This window comes from Orbicella faveolata, unplaced genomic scaffold, assembly GCF_042242905.1.
Source record: "Orbicella faveolata isolate gen_17 unplaced genomic scaffold, um_ofav_v1 contig_24, whole genome shotgun sequence".
NCBI lineage: Eukaryota > Metazoa > Cnidaria > Anthozoa > Scleractinia > Merulinidae > Orbicella > Orbicella faveolata.
Window position 1 is genome coordinate 12,596,886 of NW_028301552.1, and position 23,115 is coordinate 12,620,000.

A 23,115-nucleotide genomic window follows, 5' to 3' on the forward strand; every position below is an offset into this window, starting at 1 on the left:
TTTAAAAATTTCTTTATCATCTGTCAAGGCATGCATACGAGAGCTACGATTTGTTTCATGTTTAATCATGCTGTCAAATTTACAAGTTCCTGCTTCATTTTTTAACCCCCTTAAGCACTTTTCCACACTTCTAGTTAAACTCCCACTGATTATGACAGCCCAAGATATTTGCTTTAAAGGCACAGAGTCATACAAAGGCTTACCACAGCTTGATTGTCAGTACAAATCAATTGACAAGTTCAATTTGGAATTAATTTGAGATCCCAAATTTACGATAGTTTAAATTAATTGGGGTGAAGTCAAAAAGTCTGACTTTTCTGTTATATTAGCAACTAAAATAGATGTCACCAACCTTATTGATTCAAACACGATAATGAAGAAAAAGCTACGGTGGTGAAATTCAACCATTTTCCCACAAGGATAACTGAACATTGAGCTATGAAGACAAAAAACAGAGCAAAAGAGGGGAAATTCTCTAGAGCTAACATCAAGATTTTCAGCGCTGACTGCTATCACACTAACCACAAATAAAACCACTAACAATGGATCAGGCATGACATTTATGGCCCGGCAGGTATATTTTGCAGGGTGCAGGGTGCAGGTTGCAGGTTGAAATTTAATTATAACTGAAAAACCGCTGGCACTAAAAATAATTAATAATCTATATACTCGTCAGGGGTTCTTACATAAAGTAGTTCGCCTCTTTCACGTAGTGAAAACACGCTGTTATTAATATTTAGGCCTTCTTTGGCAATCTTCTAACTTGTTACGCCGTGTACAGAAACCAGAGACTTCGTACGCTTCCCAACATGTTTGTGATCGCACTTGGTTTGGGCGATGTTCTCATGTCCATCGAAAACACGATCGACCCGCTATAAGTACTTATCGATCGACACGCAGAGACTGGTGAAATCTCTTCAAAGCCATCTGGATGGCCGCTCCACAGATGTCTCCATCGATTCCAGATTTGGCTCGAGTCTCCCCTCAACAACAGAAGATTGCCATCACAAATGAAGCAAATAAATAAAGGAATGAAATAATATAAGATTTTAACCGACGGAATATACTAGCGCAAGCTCAGTGTGCTTTCATTTTGGTACTCACGGGGAAGAAACCAAATTCAGCAGATATTTCAGATGATATTTCAGATGTTTCTTCAAAAACAATAATTAATTACAGGCTTAAAATCATTGAAATATACTCTCCTCACATCGCTTCGGCCGGTTTGGCACTTAGGTGGAAGCCACCTTTCTGAGCGACTGTAAACAGCATCATGTAACAGTCACGGTAATTCCACCATCTGTACGTTCTTTCAAGTGCCAGCGGTTTTCCAGTTATAATTACATTTCAACCTGCAACCTGCACCCTGCACCCTGCAAAATATACCTGCCGTTTATGGCCACATATGGTCAGAATGAGAGCATAGCTGCTATGCACAGTGGAGGAGAATGAAGCTCATAGGCCTCCGGAGTCTGAGGGAGAAATTGATTCAGTCAATCAATCATTCCTTTATTTGGTAATGCAGGTTTTATGAAAAGTAGCCTTCATTCGGTGTCCACTCCATGGACATTATCCATTCCAAAAAGGCAGGAACAGATAATGTCCAAGGACAAATGTGCAAGCGAAAATATTTGATGGATTAAATGGCACATATAGTCACAATTGAAACTATAGGCTGATGTGGACCTGTGAAGAGCAGGAGATGATTATAAAAGTAGAATAAATAAAAAGAGCTAATAGGAATAAAACTTTGTTAAATTAAAAAATTTAATTAAATAGAATAAATGTCTGATTGTCTTTACAGCATTTCAGCATTCTAACACATTTCTTAGCATTTGCTGTCATTTATTTTGAGTGCTATGCTGCAATAGCTATTTGGTGACATTTAGTGGAGGGTTGTTTTCTGGTTGGAATATGATGAGAACTTAAAGGGATGAAATGACTACAATGCAGCCTTGAAATTCTTGGAGGCTCAAGAAATAGGAGCCATTACAACATGGCAATGCAGGACAGTTGCAGCATCATTAGCCTATTCCAGGCTCTCGGTCTCTTTCTCTACCAGAACCCGCTCGGCCACTTTTTTTTGATCATGCCCACTGACTGAGAACCTGGAACAGGCTACAGCATCATTCAAGATGTGGCATTGTTCAAGAATAAGCCAAGTTATCAGGTTATGACAAAAGATAAATAAATCATACAGCAAAATTGATTTTACCATAACTTAAATGCTATATATGTTTACACCAAAATTGTACACCAAAATGTAAGTGGCAAAAAGAAAACCAAAAACAGCTTACTCAGGCTAACTCTACTTTGAACTTTGTTGTGAATATGAAATCACAACACTGAACACCGCAATTGCAGTGGACAGCAATAAGTCAACAGTTGCAACGAGACAGGAAAAAAGCCAACGAACCTTCACAACAAAAGCCAACAAAGCTGCTATACGATTAAAGCCAACAAATTTCACCATACAGCGGACGCAATTAAAATACAAAAGGCAAACGAAGTTGAAACCCAAAGAATTGTAATTAAATGCCTGATAACAACCACCAAAAGTGCTCTAAAACAGACAAAAAGTGATCACATCGCAGGGAAATTTTGGTGGAAATCAAGAAATAAACAACATCTCAACACTCAAACGGATTGATGAGGGGAACGGCTGGTTCAATCGACAGAGATACACGCGCATGAAACGTATACTATCAACGCATAAAACCTCCTATTGATAAGACTATTGGTAAGACATTTAAGAGAGAAAACGCGAACGTTTTACGTTGACTTCTCCCGTCCCGTTTTCAAGATGGCGGTCCCGCCACTTACCCGCAACAAAATTCAGCAAGAATACACGATAACGCGCGCACAAAACTAAAACAGATAATGCACAGAGACAAAAACTAACAACAAACTGTACACACCTACACTAAGTTAGCGAACAAAAGCGATATTAGGCCTGTTTTTTTGTCTTTCTTAACCTCTGTTGTCCTTTTTCGATGGCGTAATCTGAATAGGCTACTCGAAGCGCTCGCTCGTTGCTATGTGACGTCACACTGGTAGCGATGAGTCGGTCACGAATCAATACCGGAAAACAATAGAGTCACCCCCTCCCTCCTGCATTAAGAATAGAAATGCAACACCAGAGCAAAAGCCAACCTCCTTTAACGTTCGAGTAAATAGCGTTCAAAAGTGTTCACCTTAGTTCTTGTAATCCCAATCAGTTCTTTCCATTCTCTTCCATTTTCTCCAAGATCTAGTTAAAGACAGTCTCATCAAGTACCCAGCTCCCCACGAAACACAACAGAACAATGCTGGGTATTACGCGGTACTTCTGGTTTACTATTTGCCTTGGTGCAGTTCTTGTCCTCTGCTCGCTGTATTTCACGGACATGATCAACAATGGCTTACCTCTTTCTGCAGTTGTTTCTTTAAAGAAAGTACCTGGGTATCTATTTGGTAACGGAATCAGTAAATTAAACAATAATAATGATTTCAACTTGTCGATTAACACAATGAGAGGACAAGACAATTCTCGTAACAGCCTATATAAAAGTCGTCGTCAAACAGAAAAGTCGGTAATTTTGAGGAGGTTGCAAGACTTCCGACACGACTGGCTTCGTCAGCGGCGTGCACGCGTAGACTGGAAAAACATTATCAAGCCGTGTGTCGACAATATGGCCTGGGGATTAGTGAAGGAGCATTGGGGCAAAACCAATAGAAGCAACGCTACAACAAGTGACATTATATTCCACGATATCAGGCCAGCTGGAGAGTTCAGCAAGATTTTCATCCAGTCAAAAACTTCAGACAATCGAACGAAGTTGATTGGTGGAGACACCTGGAGGGTTTACGTACGTGGCCCAACAAGCATTGCGGCCACTGTTTTCGATCACAATAATGGAACTTACGAAGCTCTATTTCTCATCACTGAGCCTGGAGTCTATCAACTGATGATTTACCTTGATTACAGTCTTTGTGATGGCTTCAAAGACCCACCTCGTGACTGGTTCATCATAGGCGACGTTCAGGGGCGCCATCAGAGAGAGGGAGTTCTGGGTCTGTTAGACGAATATTTGGTGAAACAGCCGTTTAAAAATGGACAACCTGCCTTAACAATAAATGTAGTTAAAGCCCAGCTTAAAGGCTCTCTTTCTGGTAAGTAGATTTCAGGGTGACTTTGAAAAGGGTGAATATATTTCGTCGGTCAAGAACATCTCAGACTTGAAGGTGGCATACGGGTTACCAGCATTTTCCAGCTCTTAAGATTATTATGGATTAATGCTACCCCTCGTTGTTTGTTGATGTTACAATACGGTTATTGACGTATTCAAATGCAACTTTTTGCTGAATATAATTGAGAGCAATATTAAACTTTCCAAAATCTAAGTTGACTCTGAATCGGCTCCAACATGTATCATTTATAAATCGAGCTCGAAAAATAAATCCTTCTGGCATTGTTAAGAAGTAGTGGAAAACGTAAAGGTAAGAGAATATACGAAAAAATTCGTGAAATTGTCAAAACCTATAAATGTATTTTCGTTCAGGAAACCTAAACATAGTGGTCTAGCTTTATTAGTAAGTAAAAATTAGTTACTGACACTGAAGCTAAAAAAGAGTGGTTTGGTGGGTTAAGCGTGCACAAGGCCGTGATGTCGAATTGATAAAGTATGTTTCACTTAATATCCTTATCTTAACGCTAAGAGCATTTCTTTATGAATGAGAGTACTCAGCCAGAACAGTGGTGTGACCAGAAATCCAACAAAATTTCCATGATTTGGTTCCTAAGAGATATTTTCTGTTTGTGTTTAAATGGAGGTTAGACAGAAGATGATGGAGGAAGGAAGACAAAAATCGAAATTCATCACTCTTCTGGAATTTGGAGTGGCACAAGCCAATGGAAATTTCCGATACGTTCTATTGTTTCGGGACCCGTCATTACCCGTTATCTACAAAGCATTTTGAGGCGGTCGCGTCCTTACGTTTTGTAGGCTTATACCTTGGCTAAATGTGCATTACCAAAACCAAATCTTTACGCGTTTCTGCCAAAAATGCGTAAAGATTTGGTTTTGTTTAATGAAAAAAATGAACATTAAGAATTTTGAAAACGAGTTCAACTGTATTGTTTCAGTATAAGAGCCTTTCAAGAGTTAAATGTTACCAATGAAGTATTTTAACTTGTCGTTCCTCATGCAGACAAACTTCAAGGACTTGTCTCCTGTTCGGAAACCTGCAAGTATTTATGGGATGGATTTGGTGAATGGAAAAATGACCAGTGGATGCCATATCTTAAAGGTTGGAAATAATTTATCATAGTCTTTCAATTCTTACTTGAAAGAACCAGCGAGAGGTGCATAAGGCAAAACCAGTAAAGTGTTTGTAAAAGCAACGACGACGACGGCTCACACCGATTAAAAACATTATTCATAATATCACGAATCTCTCAATCCATTCGGTTCGTCAGTTTTAAAATTAATAAAAATACACATATGGAAATTCGCCGCTCTTGCAGAGTTTGGCAATTTCTTGTTTCTTTTTTCTACATTGTCACACTGCAATGGACTTTACCTTTGCCTCAGTAATATGTATTTGCCTTTTACCGATTTTGGTTTACTCAACCTGCTTTCTTTCTGTGTATATAACAGAGTCTTACAAATGGTCGATGCCGCAAAGTTACACACAATCTGGAACGCTTTGGATCTACGGTGATTCACTGGGTCGTAGGCTGTACGAATCTGTTAAGACTTGTTCCTTATGCAAGTTGCTTTATAAAAAATGCAGCAATAGCGTCATGCATACCTACGATGCTCAAAACAGAGGCTTAAACATTGCACTGGAAAGAGATCTTGATTTCAGACCTGAAAAAGTCGTCGAAACCATTGTCAACGTTCTTCGCAGGCCAGAAATGCAACAAGAGGAAAGCGCCTTGCTTTTAAACCTGAACCTACATTTTGTGGGTAGGATCAATTTTACCACTTTTCAAAAGTTAATAGACGACTTGATACTGACTTTCAAGACAGAAGAACTCTCACAAGGTGAGAGAGTTCCAAAGGGTAAAGCTAGGATCATTTGGAAGTCATCCACCGCCATTTGCAAGGAAAAGGCCTCGTCCTTAAATAGAACGGATGCTAGATTCGTTACTACCCAGGTTTGTACTCTCTGATTTATCAGCTTTTAGAAAAGCCAAACCAATGTAATCACTCTAGACAGTCTGAAATTGCACGGGCAATCCAGTGAATCAAATTCAAACTTCGAAGCAAATCTGTCCACATGATGTAAAATCTCGTCTATGTGACATGTATGTAGTAGTTATTTCTTATTTCCAATCCATTTCATACCTGAAAACATAAGTTGAGGGAACTTGTTGCCGAATCTTCTGCTGCAGAAGTTATATGGAGATCGTGAGAATACTACAGCTCTGAATATATATTTGAAAGAAATGCATCTATTGCTTCTTTTCGCCGAATATATACTCTACATTGATAGGAAAATTCCTAGCTGTAAGGTATTTGTTGTTGATTTCGAGTTAGGTCAAGGTTACGACGTATTGGATTTTAGTGGATGTCCATAAAATGGCTATTAATCGTAAAAGTCATATTATATAAAAACAGCGCAGAAAAAATATTGAAGTCATGAAACATTTGATGGCTTTTTTGAGAACTTTAGTGCTTCCACTATCCATGTTCGAATAATGTATATTGCTGTTGCTCATTGCAGATATTTGCCATTAAAGGCTAGTGATAAGTGAATACAGATGGTGAATCTTAAGCTCGGTAACTGAATGTAAAAGGTGAGTTGATCAACATGACACGAGCGTGGGACAAAGAAAAAAATCTGAGTCCCCGACAGGAATCGAACCCATGAACTTCCGAACACCGGGCGGGCGCTCTATCCACTGAGCTATGAGAACTCATGGATGGGCTACTTAAGATGGATAGAGCGCCCGCCCGGTGTTCGGGAGGTCATGGGTTCGATTCCTGTCGGGAACTCAGACTTTTCCTTCGTCCCACGCTCGTGTCATATTGATCAATTCACAATTTAAGGCTATTCACAACACTACGAAATATGCGCCTTACTTAAGATGGAGCCACGGAGAGAAATGGAATTGTCTAGTTCAAATGAATATCTGTGCCTTGACCCTGACAACTGTTTAACATTTCATTTTCAAGTGGCCCTTCTTGTTGTAGAAATACTTAACCAAAGACAGCTCATTACGGATCATTCACTCCCCAAACCCAACATTTGTGCCAAGTTTGAGTGAACTCGATGATTTGAGCTGTATCACTTGTCTATATTCACTTTTAAGGATTACTTTTACGTTTATAATGTAAGGAGAAAATAATTTTTGTGTTGTTTCGATAGGACAGGTCAGTTTTGATTGCCACTCGTATTACAGGTGCAATTGCCTTGTGCAATGATACATGTAGCCGATGCAAAGCGCGGTAATACGTCTGCGAGCGAGTCACAAATTATTGGTTTCTTTTTGGATTGAATGACATAGTGGCGCGATTTTCTATTAAGTCACTTACTTGGCGGGGTAATGCTAGACCAAAAATGCGAATTACTATCGACACTTAGATGAAAACCGCTCCAGAGGGGGACCTCTTTTCTAACTGGCTGTCAAATATCAGTCGCACGCGTTCGAAACTAGTACAGTAAGTTTCAAGATATTTAGTTGTATTTAATTTTATAACTTTATTGTGAGGAAAAGTAATAAACCTGCCAAATTACAAATACTGCGGAATATAACTTGAGGAATCTCTTCTGATGTCTAAAATAATGGCGCGCGAGTAAAAATATTTGATGGATTGTACATGAACCTGATGGATGTCAGACGTAATCAACCGACGTTATCCCCTATTGATCATTAGTCAAATGATTTTAAAGGGGCACTGACAGAAACATAACTTGGAAAGCCAAGACTTAAAAATAGCTTTCATTGATGGAAAGTAACACAATGGTTTAGGTCTCAGGCGTCCCAAACTCACGATTCGAGGAATCGATCAAATATTAATGGTCTGAATATGTAGGCTTATCTAGTGGTACGTGACCAACTTAAGTTTGCGGTGTCGTGTTACACTTTCGCCCTTGAGAATTTGAGCGCTCTATATCTAGAACTATGGAGGCGCGGTGCGATGGCATCATGGTCAGTACGCTCGTCTCCCGATCGAGAGGTCCGGGCTCGAGCCCTGGCCAGGGACACTGTTGTGTCCTTGGGTAAGACAGTGACTCTCTCCCCCCAGGAGTATAAATGGGTACCGGAGAATTTGTTGGGGAAACCTAACAAATTGCGGGTGAGTGACCTGCGATGGATTAGCATTCTGTCCAGGGGGAGTAGGGACACTCCTACCCGCTTCATGCTACAGAAACTGGGATAAGCTCCGGCAGCTATGAACCAGACGGCTCCAAGACTTCACTTATTTCTTATTATATCTAAAACTGCCATTGTATGGAGTTTAACATAATCGTAACATAACGAAGGATAAAAACGCGCCACGAAATAAAATAAAGAACATATACTCACCTTGCTTGGCTTCAGTTGTCCATATGGTCCATTTCATCGTTTTGGTTTTTTGAGGTGTTTGTAGCAGTTTTCTACAAACACCTCAAAGACCAGCCAAGAAGACGAAATAGGCCAAATGGACAACAGAAACCAGGCAAGGTGAGATTTTTTCTCTATTTTATTTTAAAAAAGAACATTTTATTTCGTTGGGCGTATTTATCTTTCTTTATTTTAAACGCCATTAGACTACGAGTAGTCCCTCATTCGCTTAGTCCGTCGTGCGTGACGCGAAAGAAAACCGCGAGAAAAAAATAGCCGCGCGAAATCCTATGAATCCTAGGTAGTAAATCCAAGGGGTTAATAAGCTATTTAGAGTTTGTAAATGAAATACAAGAGCAACCTAAAAAGCATCTCAACCTTGCATTTTGATGTTTTTGTTACGTACCGTTGTATTTTTTTTATGATGATATAACGTTCCCTGTATCCTGCATCATAAATGAGATTTCAGTGTGAATAGAGTATAACAATAGATTATCGCTTAGATAACAATAGAGGCAGGGTGTTAAGGACCACGATTGGTACATCTGTTAGAACCTCAATAAAACATTTTTGCGTTCTCTACTTTCAGCGAGTTGCGCTCTTCAACGCCTACGCCGTGTCAGCCATGTGCAAAGCAGGATTTGACGTCATAGACGTGTATTCATTGACCGATTCGTACCCAGGTAGATGCATAGACCATGTTCATTACGACAATAAAGTTTTTAAGATGGTGGAGACAATGCTTGAGCAGTACAAAGTACACTATAACAAGAAACTGGACGAAAATGAAAAACATGGTAAAATAAAACGTTGCATAAGTACAGAAAACAGCTTTTCAAAAATTCAGGTTTAGTGGGAGATGAATTGAAAGATGTAATAGAAAAAGATAACAACTTTCTTCTATATTAAAGTCTTCAAACGCAGACAACCAAAATGGGAAAATGTTTTCAACTGTATTCCAATTAACGACACCTTTGAAGCTGAAATAAGGCCGAGTACCAATTTACTAGACCCCACCACCTTCTCTCTAATGACATTTTCAAATTTCGTAGAAAGGTTGTAGTTGTAGTTGAACAGTAATAATAAAGTATCATAGCTTGTCTCACGATGTACTGTGGTAACTTATTAAGGTGGCCGAACACAGTGGTCGCACGCGCTTTTGCTGATGCAATTCAGCGCGTGCACAAGGATTGCAAAAAAACAAACATGCCGTCAATAGAGCGATCATTTTATTTACTCAACACCCGCAGTATCTGTGCTATTTTTCTCTATAACTGAACGTAGTGTATTGATGGCTTCAGTCTTTTATGGCAAATATATGTTAGAAAAGGTAAAGATGCAAAGAACTCGGCAATTCTCAGCTTTTTCTTTGTTACCAAAAGAACCCAGTTAAATGCAGCGCATGCGTAGTAAGTCAAAAAATTGCGATTGAATGAAAATTTGCACTCTCGGAAATACGCCTATTTCTCGAGAACCACTCATTAGAATTTCACGAAATTTGGCACGAAAATACTTTAGGAAATAAGTAACTGGAGTATCGAAAATAATTGAACTTTAAGAAAGGAAACTCTAGATATTCCAGTAAACCTTCAACAAGGGATAATTAAAGATCACTCTGTTAAATTATTAGCAAAATGGTGTTAACTTGTGAGAATGGTTACAAGTTTGTTGCATGCAAATTGTAAAGAAAATCTAATGACTAGATTTTCTACAAATAAACAAAACCGATTTTAAAGGCCTGTTTATTTTTATTCGTGTTGCCATGGCAACGGCACATACGTCAACTTAACCATCAAAAAACTTAAGTTTGTGTTGTTAACTTGCTTACTGCCAGTTTTGGCGACCGAGAGATCAAGGGTTTTAGAGGAAAAGGTGAATGAAACACAGGTATCAAAAACTGTGTTCAGCCACCTTAACTCGACTGGCTAGCCGTCACCTAGAAAGCATGATGCTTTCTACTTGTTGTTGTTGTTGTTGTTGTTGTTGTTTTTCTCTTATAAGAAGAGATTTGGAAATACATGAGACAAGAAATATAAGTGATAGAAACCGACGTTTCGGTGCATCTTGCGCCATTATCAAGGTTACATAATTAAAGATAAAAAGCGGTTTGGGAAGAGGCTAAGTTGAAGCGAATTTGCATAAAAGAGTGCAAAGCTAATAGACCAATTTCGATATATTAAAATTCAGCCTAGCACAATGGACCTCAGCACGAGGCTCTGGGGAATAAACCCCACAAACTCTGTAGTTATTCCTCAGAGCTTCGCACTGGGGTCTATTGTTTTAGGCTGAATTTTAATATATCGAAATTGGTGTATTACATGAATACTTTAGCACGAAGAGAGTCAGACTGCACATTCACTGCTGGTTTTTATCTCCATTGATGTTAAAACATCAATGGAGATAGTGGAATCGAAATTCCTGAAGCATGGACACCTACGACCAAAAAGCACAACAGCCGGTTACAATGCGGACGTATGAGGGAACAGCGTCACAAAGTCGGAATGATGATGAGGATCCAAATGCACCGATAGCAGTGAACCAAGGTGCTAGAAATAGCCTTGCGGCCAGGGAAGGCTTCATAATCTGTTTCAGTGACATGCCGATGTTATCAAATAAGAAACAAACCAGAAAGGCCAATGGAATATGGGACAAACTTTAAGATGAAGTTACGGTATTAATAGTGCTCTAAAAGTAAATAGTGCGTTCGGTAGAGTCATTCCCGATACTTTCAAGAGATGGCGGACTCCGCCGACGCCAATAATCTGGAACAAAAGGAGATCATTATATATATCGGATCACGTCTAAACCAACGTGAAGAAAGACTTAGGCAGGAAAAAAATGGAAGGAAAAGAGCATGAGCGGAAAAAGCCGGGAATGCCGATAAATCAAGTAATCCCGCAATGATGAACGAATTACACAACACGAAACCTTCCTCTCCTTCTCCACCTAAACCAAGTTCAGATCTACGAACTGAACTTATAACTTAGCTTAATAAAGATACCAAACGTGCCTGTGAATGGATGTTCAGCGCGCGGGGCCGACGTAAGTGTCTTGTTTACCCAATCAATGCCATCACATTAAACTCTGAACCTGCATCGAGATGCCTGTCCGGGGCTTAAAGGAACGTTTGATTAATCAATCTAAAACAGATCTTAAGGAATAAAAACCCAGATGATCTGGAATACTTGTTCTATGTCGTTGGCAGTGGGAGCCACGTCCAGTATTATCATGCTCGGCAATTGAAGTTAAGGCTGCCGCACACTGGCCGGTTTTTTTGTTGGGGTCTAATTGGGTAAAAATTTGTCGGGCTATCAGCTTGCCGCACACTAGCCGATTTTTTGTCGCGACTAACCGCGTTGAGGCTTGGGGCCGGGTGATCCAAAATCAAGATGGCGCCTATTCCACTGACGTGACTCTCATGACATTTCCTAATTGGTTGAGGCGTGCGCGAGCCACGAGAAATTGTCTTGGTTCACCGCACACTAGCCGACAAGGCCCGACAAGACGTTTTGAGATCTAGCACTGTCAGATATCGCCCGACAAGCTCCGATCTTGTCGCAGACTTGTCTGAATTCACCGCACAATAGCCGACAAGTGAAGATTTTTTGCCGGCTAGTGTGCGGCGGTCTTAATTGTGTACAAAATATCGCACAATTGCACAGCCGAGAGCAAAAAAACAAAAACAAAAACAAAAACAAAAAACACAAAAGTGCTAGTAGAAACTCAGTACATGGAGCAAAGATTGTCAGTACTTTAGGTGACCATGCACGGCTACCAATTGCTTTTAGCTGTTCGTATACGCAACGAATCGTAAAATTCCGTAAGTAACGACCTCCGAAAGTAGTGAGCCTACTCCTTCCCCCGAAAATAGAGGCACTAGGACTCAAAAGTATAATTATTTTTCCAATCAATAACCTGAATAACGTACGATGAACTGATGACGATTCAACAAGGGAATGAACGAATAACCGAACATTATTTTAATAAGTGTCAGAGTTTTTAGCTAGATATTAGCTAATTGTGGACATTAAAGGGAAGACATTGCTTATGCCAGGCCGGGCGTCATGAAGCGCCGTGGTAGAAAAAAAAAAAAAAAAAAAAAGACCCGCAAAATTTTCATCAAGTAACAAGAACGTTGTTTTTTTGAAACTAACTTAGCTTCTTTTGTGAAGCCAAGTACTATTTGCTAATAAGAATAAGGTGGTTTAGGGTTGTATAAAATGAATTTAAAACATCATACATTATTTCATATTGGAAGGGAATGGGTTTTTTCTGACAAAGAGAAGAATATCAATGGCTCGAAAAGCAGGAGGAACTCGAAAGCATCTCTGTGAACTCGCTATATCCCGCATCAATAAACGAAATTTCCGCTCCGATATACTCTGTTTGGGTTTATAAAGATTAGTTTGAAAAAAAAAGGTTGTATAATCGTTTCAGTGTGAATAGGTTAATTTAACATATCTAAAGACTCTATGTACTTTGACACTCGCTCATTAGATCATATCATTCGTTTTTATTCATATTTGTATCTTATTATTTATCTCATGCATTTTACCCCCCCACATTCTTTCGCTTTTCACACGTTTTTACTTCACATCTGTATATAAGCCTTACGCGGAATATTTTTTCTTATCCCTGATGAAGCCGTAAATCGGCGAAAGCTTGGATTTTTTTAAACGATTTTAACGTCATTTTACAGTAGTGTAAGGCCTCAATTGAACTTTTACCACTTTCATAATTACGTTAATTCAATACAAAATAAAGAAACAACAACCAACCATAAAGTTAGTTTTACTCAGTATTTCACGCTTTGATTTTTCTCGTAAACGTCGCTTGTATCTAAAGTAACTAAGAAGTACTCGGAAAAACAGAAAGATAAATTCTAAACCATGGAACCTTTAACGAAAAAAAACTCGAACCATATTCATTCCATCTTAAACATAACACGTGTTATAAATATATTTGGACATTTAAGACCACTTGACCGCTTTTGAATTTCTAGTAAAAAGCTAGAGGGGATGTTAAGGGTGTGTATCCAAGTCAGAGGAATGCATCAAAAATATGCACATAAGAGATGGACATCACCTGTCAAAAATGAATATCGGCTTAGACTCAATGAGACCTTTAAAAGAAACTATTCCGCAGAATTTTGGTGTATGCCTTCAGAGAATGTTACAAGATCTGAACGATGCATTGCAATGCTGCCAACTGAAAGTACTGATCTTTTTCACAAACTAAATAAGAAAATTAAACTTATATTTTAAATATTACCAAGTCTTCTTAGCAGAACAAAGTATGATAATGCTTTCACAAACCACACGGTGCATGTGAAGTTCATATCTTATATCAAATAACAAAATCATCCGTTGTCAGTTGTACAAGAATGCCACTTAAAAATGAGCAATAAGTAGGGTAACAATGGATGATAAAAATAAGAATAATTAAGGTTAAAGGTGTTATTTTAATGTAATATTTTCACACTTTTTCCTGTTTCGCGCCTTCAGCCTTAATTAGTTTGCCGCCAAGCTACGGAAAGAATTAGATTTTCGCATGCTCGTGTTGTACGTGTGCGAAAAACAGCCCAAGCTAGAAATTTTGCAAGTTTTCTGCTCACTGACGCCATTAACTAGGATTGTCAACGACCAGATTGTCAAAATCGAGGCCATGAATTTATTTGCCTGTAATTTGGCCAATAAGCTGGACAGATTGGAGGTTGTCGAAGAAGGCAAATTCGATATGATTGTGTAAGCACCAGCGGAAAGAGCAATAGATGAGCGATTTCTGCAATCGCTGAAGAAGGATGCTGAACAAATTAAACACACTCACGCACGATTTCGTTGCATAGTTGCTATATGTAAGCTGAAGATTTACCTGGCAAATTCTGCACACGTCATTTAAATTGTTTTCTTAGTTTGGCGACCTATTCTCGCCTTTTCCATACTTGAAATGTTTTTATATTCTACCATTCCCTTGCCGCGAGCTAGAGCAGGCGAGAAAAACAAGAAATAGGAGCCGCGGCGAAAATGATAGCGTCCTTACAGGCGTCAATCACGCAACTTGAAGTCCTATAGTAACAGATGAAATGCTAATTAATCACATGTGCCACCCCTCAGATGTCTTCATGTGGAAACTTAGCAAGGTTAGATCAGTTTGAGACGAAGAAAAGCTCCTTACCCCGATTCTGACTGTTCCATAAATTTCCTGCAGATTTTGATTTCCTGGGTTGAGCTGCGGCCAAAAAGAAGATTTAAGGTAGGTAGCAAGAATTCACTGATGTAAATATTGCCGCCAAATGAAATTGCAGTCAATGTTGATACGAGTAAGGTGCGCATTTATTCATCAAAAAGTACTTATTTAGAAATTCGCAGTTGACGGTTAGGCGCAGTTTTCAGAGTTAAACTCTCTGTCAGAGTATTTCATTTTCTTCCTCTTGGTAGCTTATTGTTTTACCTTTGGGAAGCCGTTTGTACAATTTGCACTCACAGAGAAAATAAATTCGTCATTTGCTTTTCTTTTAAGAGCCCACGTGAACACTTTTGGCCAATATAATAATATAAGCAATAATAATAATAAATAGATAACAGCAAGAAGTTCTCTACATTTCATGCTAGGAAAGCTCTACAAGCTGCTGCCATTTGAAAAACCACCCCCCCCCCGTCAAAAAATTACAAAAACTGAAAATAAATAAATATAAAGGTCTAAACAAAAGCATAACACGCAAACAGTTCTCTTGATACTTTTGAATTAAATTATGTTTGCGGCTTGCTCTATTATTCTGATGCCAAAAATGTAGTTCAGTGTTTTCTGATTCTGCTATTAACATTAAGAGTTGGAGTACTAGGCATTGGGCTTCAAAACTGAGCATTTTACTGTATGTGTGTCTGCCTGTGTGTCTGTCAGTGTGTTCTTTAATCTGTCTATCTGTTGCCGGTTGCAAGTACATGCAACCAGTGTGAAGCACACAAGATTCATGAATGCTTTTGTTTCTAATTGCATGGTTGCATTGGAATGAGTCTCAAGACAAGCATAAGGGACCGTTCATTTTTTATGAGGTAGGGGGGGCTGGTGGGATTTGGGGGGGGGCCATGCGAAAAAAAATGGCTTTCGAGGGGGGGCCATCCCAAAAAAATAAGGGGAAAAGGGGGGGTCACGTGAAATATTTTAGTAAAACTTTAAAATGGCATCATGTTTGAATATCAAAAAAATTGCTGTAGAATAAACATAGAAGGCAGGATACAAATTTATTACAAACTTTCCTTCTGCTTTAAAAAAACGTTTGGCGACAAAAAGCATTTGTAGCTACTGAAAAGAAGTATTTAACACTGTTATTTTCGAATGCAACTTTCACTGGCACTCATCTTCATCTCCGCTGTCGTCGAGTTCTTCGTCGCCGCTTGTGCTGCTATGGGAGTCTCTTTCACCAATGCTGCAAGAAGCAGCAATGCTTTCCGTCAGAGTGTACTCTTCAGGGTACATGAAGGTGTAAACATTATCTCTGACTTCCCGCTCAAGGTTGGTGGTGATTCTACTTCTTGCAACATTGGTGAAATAATTCCCTTCCAAGAGCTGTGCGATGTATGGCCCATCTCTTCTAAATATCGACGTGGCAACATCCTCAACTTTAAGACACTCTTCCGGGACGGCCGTTCTAGGAGGGTACACAAGGCATTGTGGAAGATCATTTCCTAACGGGTTTCCAACAGATTCCATAAACTCGTTGGACGTTGTTTTCAGTCCGCTTCCTCTTTCTTTCATTTGACTTTCTGCGGTTTTCTTTTTTCCTTCTCCTTTTGTTGATGTGCTGTTTGAGTATGCCTTTGAATATGCTGTTATAATTGCTCTTCTTATTTTCTAGTGCTTCCATGTCCTGCGTGACCTTCGTCAACTTAGCTTCTGTACATTTGATCTGTTTTACATTAAAACTGTGGGCAAATTCTCCGCCCTGCTTTAAAGCAAGCCCATTGGACTGAAAGAGTGTGGAATCGTGTTCCTTTACATCTTTCAATATGACATTCAACTTTTCCACCATTGCTCTGTGCTCTTTGATGGAGAAGTTCAGTTTTCTTCCATCACTGGGCTTCAACTGGTACCCTTGCATGGAAAACTCACTCGCCCTTTTTGAACAGCCATCCGCACTTAGAAAGATTGCTTCTTTTGCTTGTAAGATGTCAAACTGCCTGGATCGTTCAGCTGTAAACCTTTTCTTAAACGACTCGTCGCTTTCGTCATTATTGCGCATTTTGGAATGAGCCTCTTTCATGATGCTCATGTAGTAATGCGCTCTTTCCCCGATTGGATTAACAATATAAAGAAGAAAGAGCATGGAAGTGGCAGGCTGGTTTTATCTGACCCAGAGAGCGTTGCTCTATTTGCAGATAAGTTTATTGTCAAATCGAAGTTTGTGGTGGATTATCTTCAGCATCTTGAAGTGCTGGAATTTAAAAGGAAAAAGAGAGTAGAAGAAAAGGCAAAGTTAAGTAGGGAGGAGGATTATCCTTGGACTGAGTTGTGCGAAGATCTAACCAAGCTTAAAAAGCTACGTGTTCCAGAACTAAACAAGTACTCAAACCACCAAGGGCTGAAGCAGCATTTGAAAAGCAGCAAGAGTGAGAAAGTAAAGGCAATTGTAAGACATTCATGCTTGCAGCAGAAGAGTCCTCTCAGAGCTGGCCAACCAACGCTGAGAAATGCCAGGACATCGACACAAAATGACCACAGGGCAAGTGCTGACAGCAGTGAAAGGGATGAAAGTGACAATGATGAGTATGACAGTGATGCCATTGACTCTGCGGGAGACGATGATTCAAGTGACGTCATTCTTGCATTCATCAATTCAGATGAGGAAGATGCCAATGAGAGGCCAAATGCCACATGCTCAGGGCGAGCCACAACTAGGAGATCCGAAATTGACTTCTCTTTCTTTTGATTTGTTTTTTAAACAACAGCTCTCTGTCGTATAGAGATTGTAAATATTGTCTTCATAGTGAGCACAATAACGTGAAGTAGGGGGATAATAGAGAAATATTAAAAAAGTTGAAACCTAAATATTGTTTGTTCAATTTTTTTTTGGGGGGGGGAGTCATCCCAAAAAATGACCGCTATAAGGGGGGGCCATGTGAAAAAATTGGTAAGCTGAGGGGGGGTCATGCGATTTTTAAATGCCGCTTCCCAAATCCCACCAGCCCCCCTTCCCTCATAAAAAATGAACGGTCCCTAAAGAATAGAAATGCAACACCAGAGCAAAAGCCAACCTCCTTTAACGTTCGAGTAAACAGCGTTCAAAAGTGTTCACCTTAGTTCTTGTAATCCCAATCAGTTCTTTCCATTCTCTTCCATTTTCTCCAAGATCTAGTTAACGACAGTGTCATCAAGTACCCAGCTCCCCACGAAACACAACAGAACAATGCTGGGTATTACGCGGTACTTCTGGTTTACTATTTGCCTTGGTGCAGTTCTTGTCCTCTGCTCGCTGTATTTCACGGACATGATCAACAATGGCTTACCTCTTTCTGCAGTTGTTTCTTTAAAGAAAGTACCTGGGTATCTATTTGGTAACGGAATCAGTAAATTAAACAATAATAATGAATTCAACTCGTCGATTAACACAATGAGAAGACAAGACAATTCTCGTAACAGCATGTATAAAAGTCGTCGTCAAACAGAAAAGTCGGTAATTTGGAGAAGGTTGCAAGACTTCCGACACGACTGGCTTCGTCAGCGGCGTGCACGCGTAGACTGGAAAAACATTATCAAACCGTGTGTCGACAATATGGCCTGGGGATTAGTGAAGGAGCATTGGGGCAAAACCAATAGAAGCAACGCTACAACAAGTGACATTATATTCCACGATATCAGGCCAGCTGGAGAGTTCAGCAAGATTTTCATCCAGTCAAAAACCTCAGACAATCGAACGAAGTTGATTGGTGGAGACACCTGGAGGGTTTACGTACGTGGCCCAACAAGCATTGCGGCCACTGTTTTCGATCACAATAATGGAACTTACGAAGCTCTATTTCTCATCACTGAGCCTGGAGTCTATCAACTGATGATTTATCTTGATTACAGTCTTTGTGATGGCTTCAAAGACCCACCTCGTGACTGGTTCATCATAGGCGACGTTCAGGGGCGCCATCAGAGAGAGGGAGTTCTGGGTCTGTTAGACGAATATTTGGTGAAACAGCCGTTTAAAAATGGACAACCTGCCTTAACAATAAGTGTAGTTAAAGCCCAGCTTAAAGGCTCTCTTTCTGGTAAGTAGATTTCAGGGTGACTTTGAAAAGGGTGAATATATTTCGTCGGTCAAGAACATCTCAGACTTTAAGGTGGCATACGGGTTACCAGCATTTTCCAGCTCTTAAGATTATTATGGATTAATGCTACCCCTCGTTGTTTGTTGAAATAATTCATATATGAACCGCGGTTGTAGATGCGGTTGTATTTCATATAAACTTCACATCATTTCACTCCTCACGGGAAGATATGAACTCAATTAATTGACCTCGCTCCCAATGTGTGGCTTCATAGCTCAGTTGGTAGAGCATCGCACCGGTATCGCAGAAGTCACGGGTTCGAATCCCGCTGAAGCCCTGATTTTTTCAGGCTTCTTCTTTCCAATTGCTTAAATTGGAAAATTAACTGCGATGATCATTCTTCACTCTCATCTACAACCGCAGTTCATATATGAATTATTTCATATAAACTTCACATCAAAGAGAGGCAGGGTGTTAAGGACCACGATTGGTACATCTGTTAGAACCTCAATAAAACATTTTTGAGTTCTCTACTTTCAGCGAGTTGCCCTCTTCAACGCCTACGCCGTGTCAGCCATGTGCAAAGCAGGATTTGACGTCATAGACGTGTATTCATTGACCGATTCGTACCCAGGTAGATGCACAGACCATGTTCATTACAAGAATAAAGTTTTTAAGATGGTGGAGACAATGCTTGAGCAGTACAAAGTACACTATAACAAGAAACTGGACGAAAATGAAAAACATGGTAAAATAAAACGTTGCATAAGTACAGAAAACAGCTTTTCAAAAATTCAGGTTTAGTGGGAGATGAATTGAAAGATGTAATAGAAAAAGATAACAACTTTCTTCTATATTAAAGTCTTCAAACGCAGACAACCAAAATGGGAAAATGTTTTCAACTGTATTCCGATTAACGACACCTTTGAAGCTGAAATAAGGCCGAGTACCAATTTACTAGACCCCACCACCTTCTCTCTAATGACATTTTCAAATTTCGTAGAAAGGTTGTAGTTGTAGTTGAACAGTAATAATAAAGTATCATAGCTTGTCTCACGATGTACTGTGGTAACTTATTAACTCGACTGGCTAGCCGTCACCTAGAAAGCACGATGCTTTTTAGTTGTTGTTTTTTTTCTCTTATAAGAAACGATTTGGAAATACATGGGACAAGAAATATAAGTGATAGAAACCGACGTTTCGGTGCATCTTGCGCCATTATCAAGGTTACATAATTAAAGATAAAAAGCGGTTTGGGAAGAGGCTAAGTTGAAGCGAATTTGCATAAAAGAGTGCCAAGCTAATACCCTGAATTTTAATATATCGAAATTGGTCTATTACATGAATACTTTAGCACGAAGAGAGTCAGACTGCACATTCACTGCTGGTTTAAGATCTTGAATACACAGAATTTCATTAACAAGGCAGTCAAATTTGTTCGTGCATTTCTTGATTACATTGAAGCGTGCTAAGAAATTGGTCGGAACGGCAGCTACAGTATTTTTGGATACTTACACGAGACAGTCCTTTGAAAAAAAATTGAAGATTTTAATAGTACTTGAGCATAATAGTTGCCATAGAATTTCTCAGCATTCCCATTTTTGAAATAGTCCTCAAATAATTTCTTTATCACAGTGCATTCTTGTGTTTCTTCTCCAGGCTCTTCATATTTATATTGTTTTAACTCGTTCCTTAGATCTGCTGCAAACACCTCCCTTTCACTAATGTTCTTCAAAGCATTGTTTACTCAGAAAGAATGTTTGGCGTCAAAGTCAAAAGATGTGCGTTTTGATTTGAATTGTGCTTTGCAGCTCTGTGCCTTTGGTAACCTCCTCTTGATTTGTACTTTTTCCCACAGTCGCTGCACACGTTCTCTGTTGATTGGACCTGAAAACGAAAAAGTATCAAATTAAAATTCAATAATATCGTAGTCTTCAGGCCTCAACTACCTACGATCTAATGTCACTAGTCTTGTTTCCTAAAGACACATTTGTCAATATAGAGTGTCTTGTTGCTGTTGCATGCCCTGTGAAGTCTTCTCAAAACAAAGTATAATCGGGCAAATTTCAGCACCTAAAGCATCTAAAGCACTACTGCTAAAGAAAGTGAATGTATTTTTTATGAAATTTATAGACTATAGAAGAAAAAGAATCATCTAAAAACGTACGCATTGTACGCATTCCTTGTAGGGCCGTACGCATTCCTAGAAGGGCCGTACCTGTTTTTCCGACCCTATCAGTTGGACGCCTACGGCCCTCATACGGGACCTTTTTTCCTATGGTTTTCCAAGGAAATTGCGCGCGGGGCCGTACGGGTCATATAATAAATATGAATATTTACCCATTTGGGACAAAGTCAAGTTTATTGGTCGTGACCCTCACTGGCACACATGACGGGTCAAGGAAGCTATCCATATAAGACTTAACATCAATGGAGATAGTGGAATCGAAATTCCTGAAGCATGGACACCTACGACCAAAGAGCACAACAGCCGGTCAGTTACAATGCGGACATATGAGGGAACAACGTCACAAAGTCGGAATGATGATGAGGATCCAAATGCACCGATAGCAGTGAACCAAGGTGCTAGAAATAGCCTTACGGCCAGGGAAGGCTTCATAATCTGTTTCAGTGACATGCCGATGTTATCAAATAAGAAACAAACCAGAATGGGCCGATGGAATATGGGACAAACTTTAAGATGAAGTTACGGTATTAATAGTGCTCTAAATTAAATAGCGCGTTCGGTAGAGTCATTCCCGATACTTTCAAGAGATGGCGGACTCCGCCGACGCCAATAATCTGGAACAAAAGGAGATCATTATATATATCGGATCACGTCTAAACACACGTGAAGAAAGACTTTAATAGGCAGGAAGAAAATGGAAGGAAAAGAGCATGAACGGAAAAAGCCAGGAATGCCGATAAATCAAGTAATCCCGCAATGATGAACGAATTACACAACATGAAACCTTCCTCTCCTTCTCCATCTAAACCAAGTTCAGATCTACGAACTGAACTTATAACTTAGCTTAATAAAGATACCAAAAGTGTCTGCGAATGGATGTTCAGCGCGCGGGGCGAACGTAAGTGTCTTGTTTACCCAATCGATGCTATCACATTAAACTCTGAGCCTGCATCGAGATGCCTGTTCGGGCGTAAAGGAACGTTTGATTAATCAATCTAAAACAGATCTTAAGGAATAAAAACCCAGATGATCTGGAATACTTGTTGTATGTCGTTGGCAGTGGGAGCCACGTCCAGTATTATCATGCTCGGCAATTGAAGTTAAGGCTGCCGCTCACTAGCCGATTTTTTGCCGGGTTCAAATTGGGTAAAAATTTGTCGGGCTATCAGCTTGCCGCACACTAGCCGATTTTTTTTGTCGCGACTAACCGCGTTGAGGCTTGGGGCCGGGTCATCCAAAATCAAGATGGTGCCTATTCCACTGGCGTGACTCATGACATTTCCTAATTGGTTGAGGCCCGCGAGAGCCCAGACACATTGTCTTGGTCCACAGCACACTAGCCGATAAGACGTTTTGAGATCTAGCACTGTCAGATATCGCCCGACAAACCCCGATCTTGTAGCAGACTTGTCTGAATTCACCGCACACTAGCCGACAAGTGAAGATTTTTTGTCGTCCGACAAAAAATCGGCTAGTGTGCGGCGGCCTTAATTGTGTAGAAAATATCGCACAATTGCACAGCCGAGAGCAAAAAAAAGGAAGAAAAAAACAAGCGCGAGGAGAAACTTAATAAATGGAACAAAGATTTTCAGTGCTTTAGGTGACCATGCACAGCTGCTAATTGCTTTTAGCTGTTCGTACGCGCAACGAATCGTAAAATTCCGTAAGTAACGACATCCGAAAGTAGTGAGCCCACCCCTTCCCTCGAAAATAGAGGAACTAAGGTTCAAAAGTATAATTATTTTTCCAATCAATAACCTGAATAACGTACGCTGAACTGATGACGATTCAACAAGGGAATGAACGAATAACTAAACATTATTTAAGTGTCAGAGTATTTAGCTAGATATCAGTTAATTGTGGACACACTAAAGGGAAGACATCGCTTATACCAGGCCGGGCGTCATGAAGCGCCGTGGTAAAAAAAAAAAAAAAAAAGGCAAAATTTTCATGACCCTTCATCAAGTCACAAGAACGTACTAACAAGACCTTTTCTTCAATTTGAAATTACTAAAATTGACAGCTTTGCATAATTTTTAACAAGAACGCATGAATCACTTTGAAATTGAAAACTCGACCAGAGTTGATAAATTTAAAGCAGACTAACGTAGCAGTGCAGCTTGAACGGTAAAAATAGTTAA

The 23,115-nt window shown here is 39.7% G+C and overlaps 2 protein-coding genes across 4 annotated transcripts; both read left to right on the forward strand.

Moving 5' to 3' along the window:
* The first annotated feature begins 1,390 nt into the window (after nt 1-1,390).
* LOC149110432 (uncharacterized) lies at nt 1,391-19,838 on the forward strand. 3 transcript variants are annotated; one of them, XM_089291835.1, is made up of 4 exons: nt 1,391-4,152; nt 5,191-5,289; nt 5,640-6,142; nt 19,327-19,838. In XM_089291835.1, the coding sequence occupies exons 1-4, from the start codon at nt 3,306-3,308 to the stop codon at nt 19,588-19,590; spliced, it is 1,713 nt and encodes a 570-aa protein (XP_089147961.1). In that variant the 5' UTR covers nt 1,391-3,305; the 3' UTR covers nt 19,591-19,838. The 3 variants fall into 3 exon arrangements, with proteins under 3 accessions (XP_089147961.1, XP_089147960.1, XP_089147962.1); XM_089291834.1 differs by lacking the exon at nt 19,327-19,838 and adding an exon at nt 9,126-9,644; XM_089291836.1 differs by lacking the exon at nt 19,327-19,838 and adding an exon at nt 6,712-8,598.
* Nucleotides 13,980-18,884, forward strand: LOC149110433 (uncharacterized). Its single transcript, XM_089291837.1, has 2 exons — nt 13,980-14,788; nt 17,883-18,884. Exon 2 carries the CDS (start codon nt 17,940-17,942, stop codon nt 18,792-18,794), a length of 855 nt encoding a protein of 284 aa, XP_089147963.1. The 5' UTR covers nt 13,980-14,788; nt 17,883-17,939; the 3' UTR covers nt 18,795-18,884.
* Nucleotides 19,839-23,115: the final 3,277 nt, after the last annotated feature.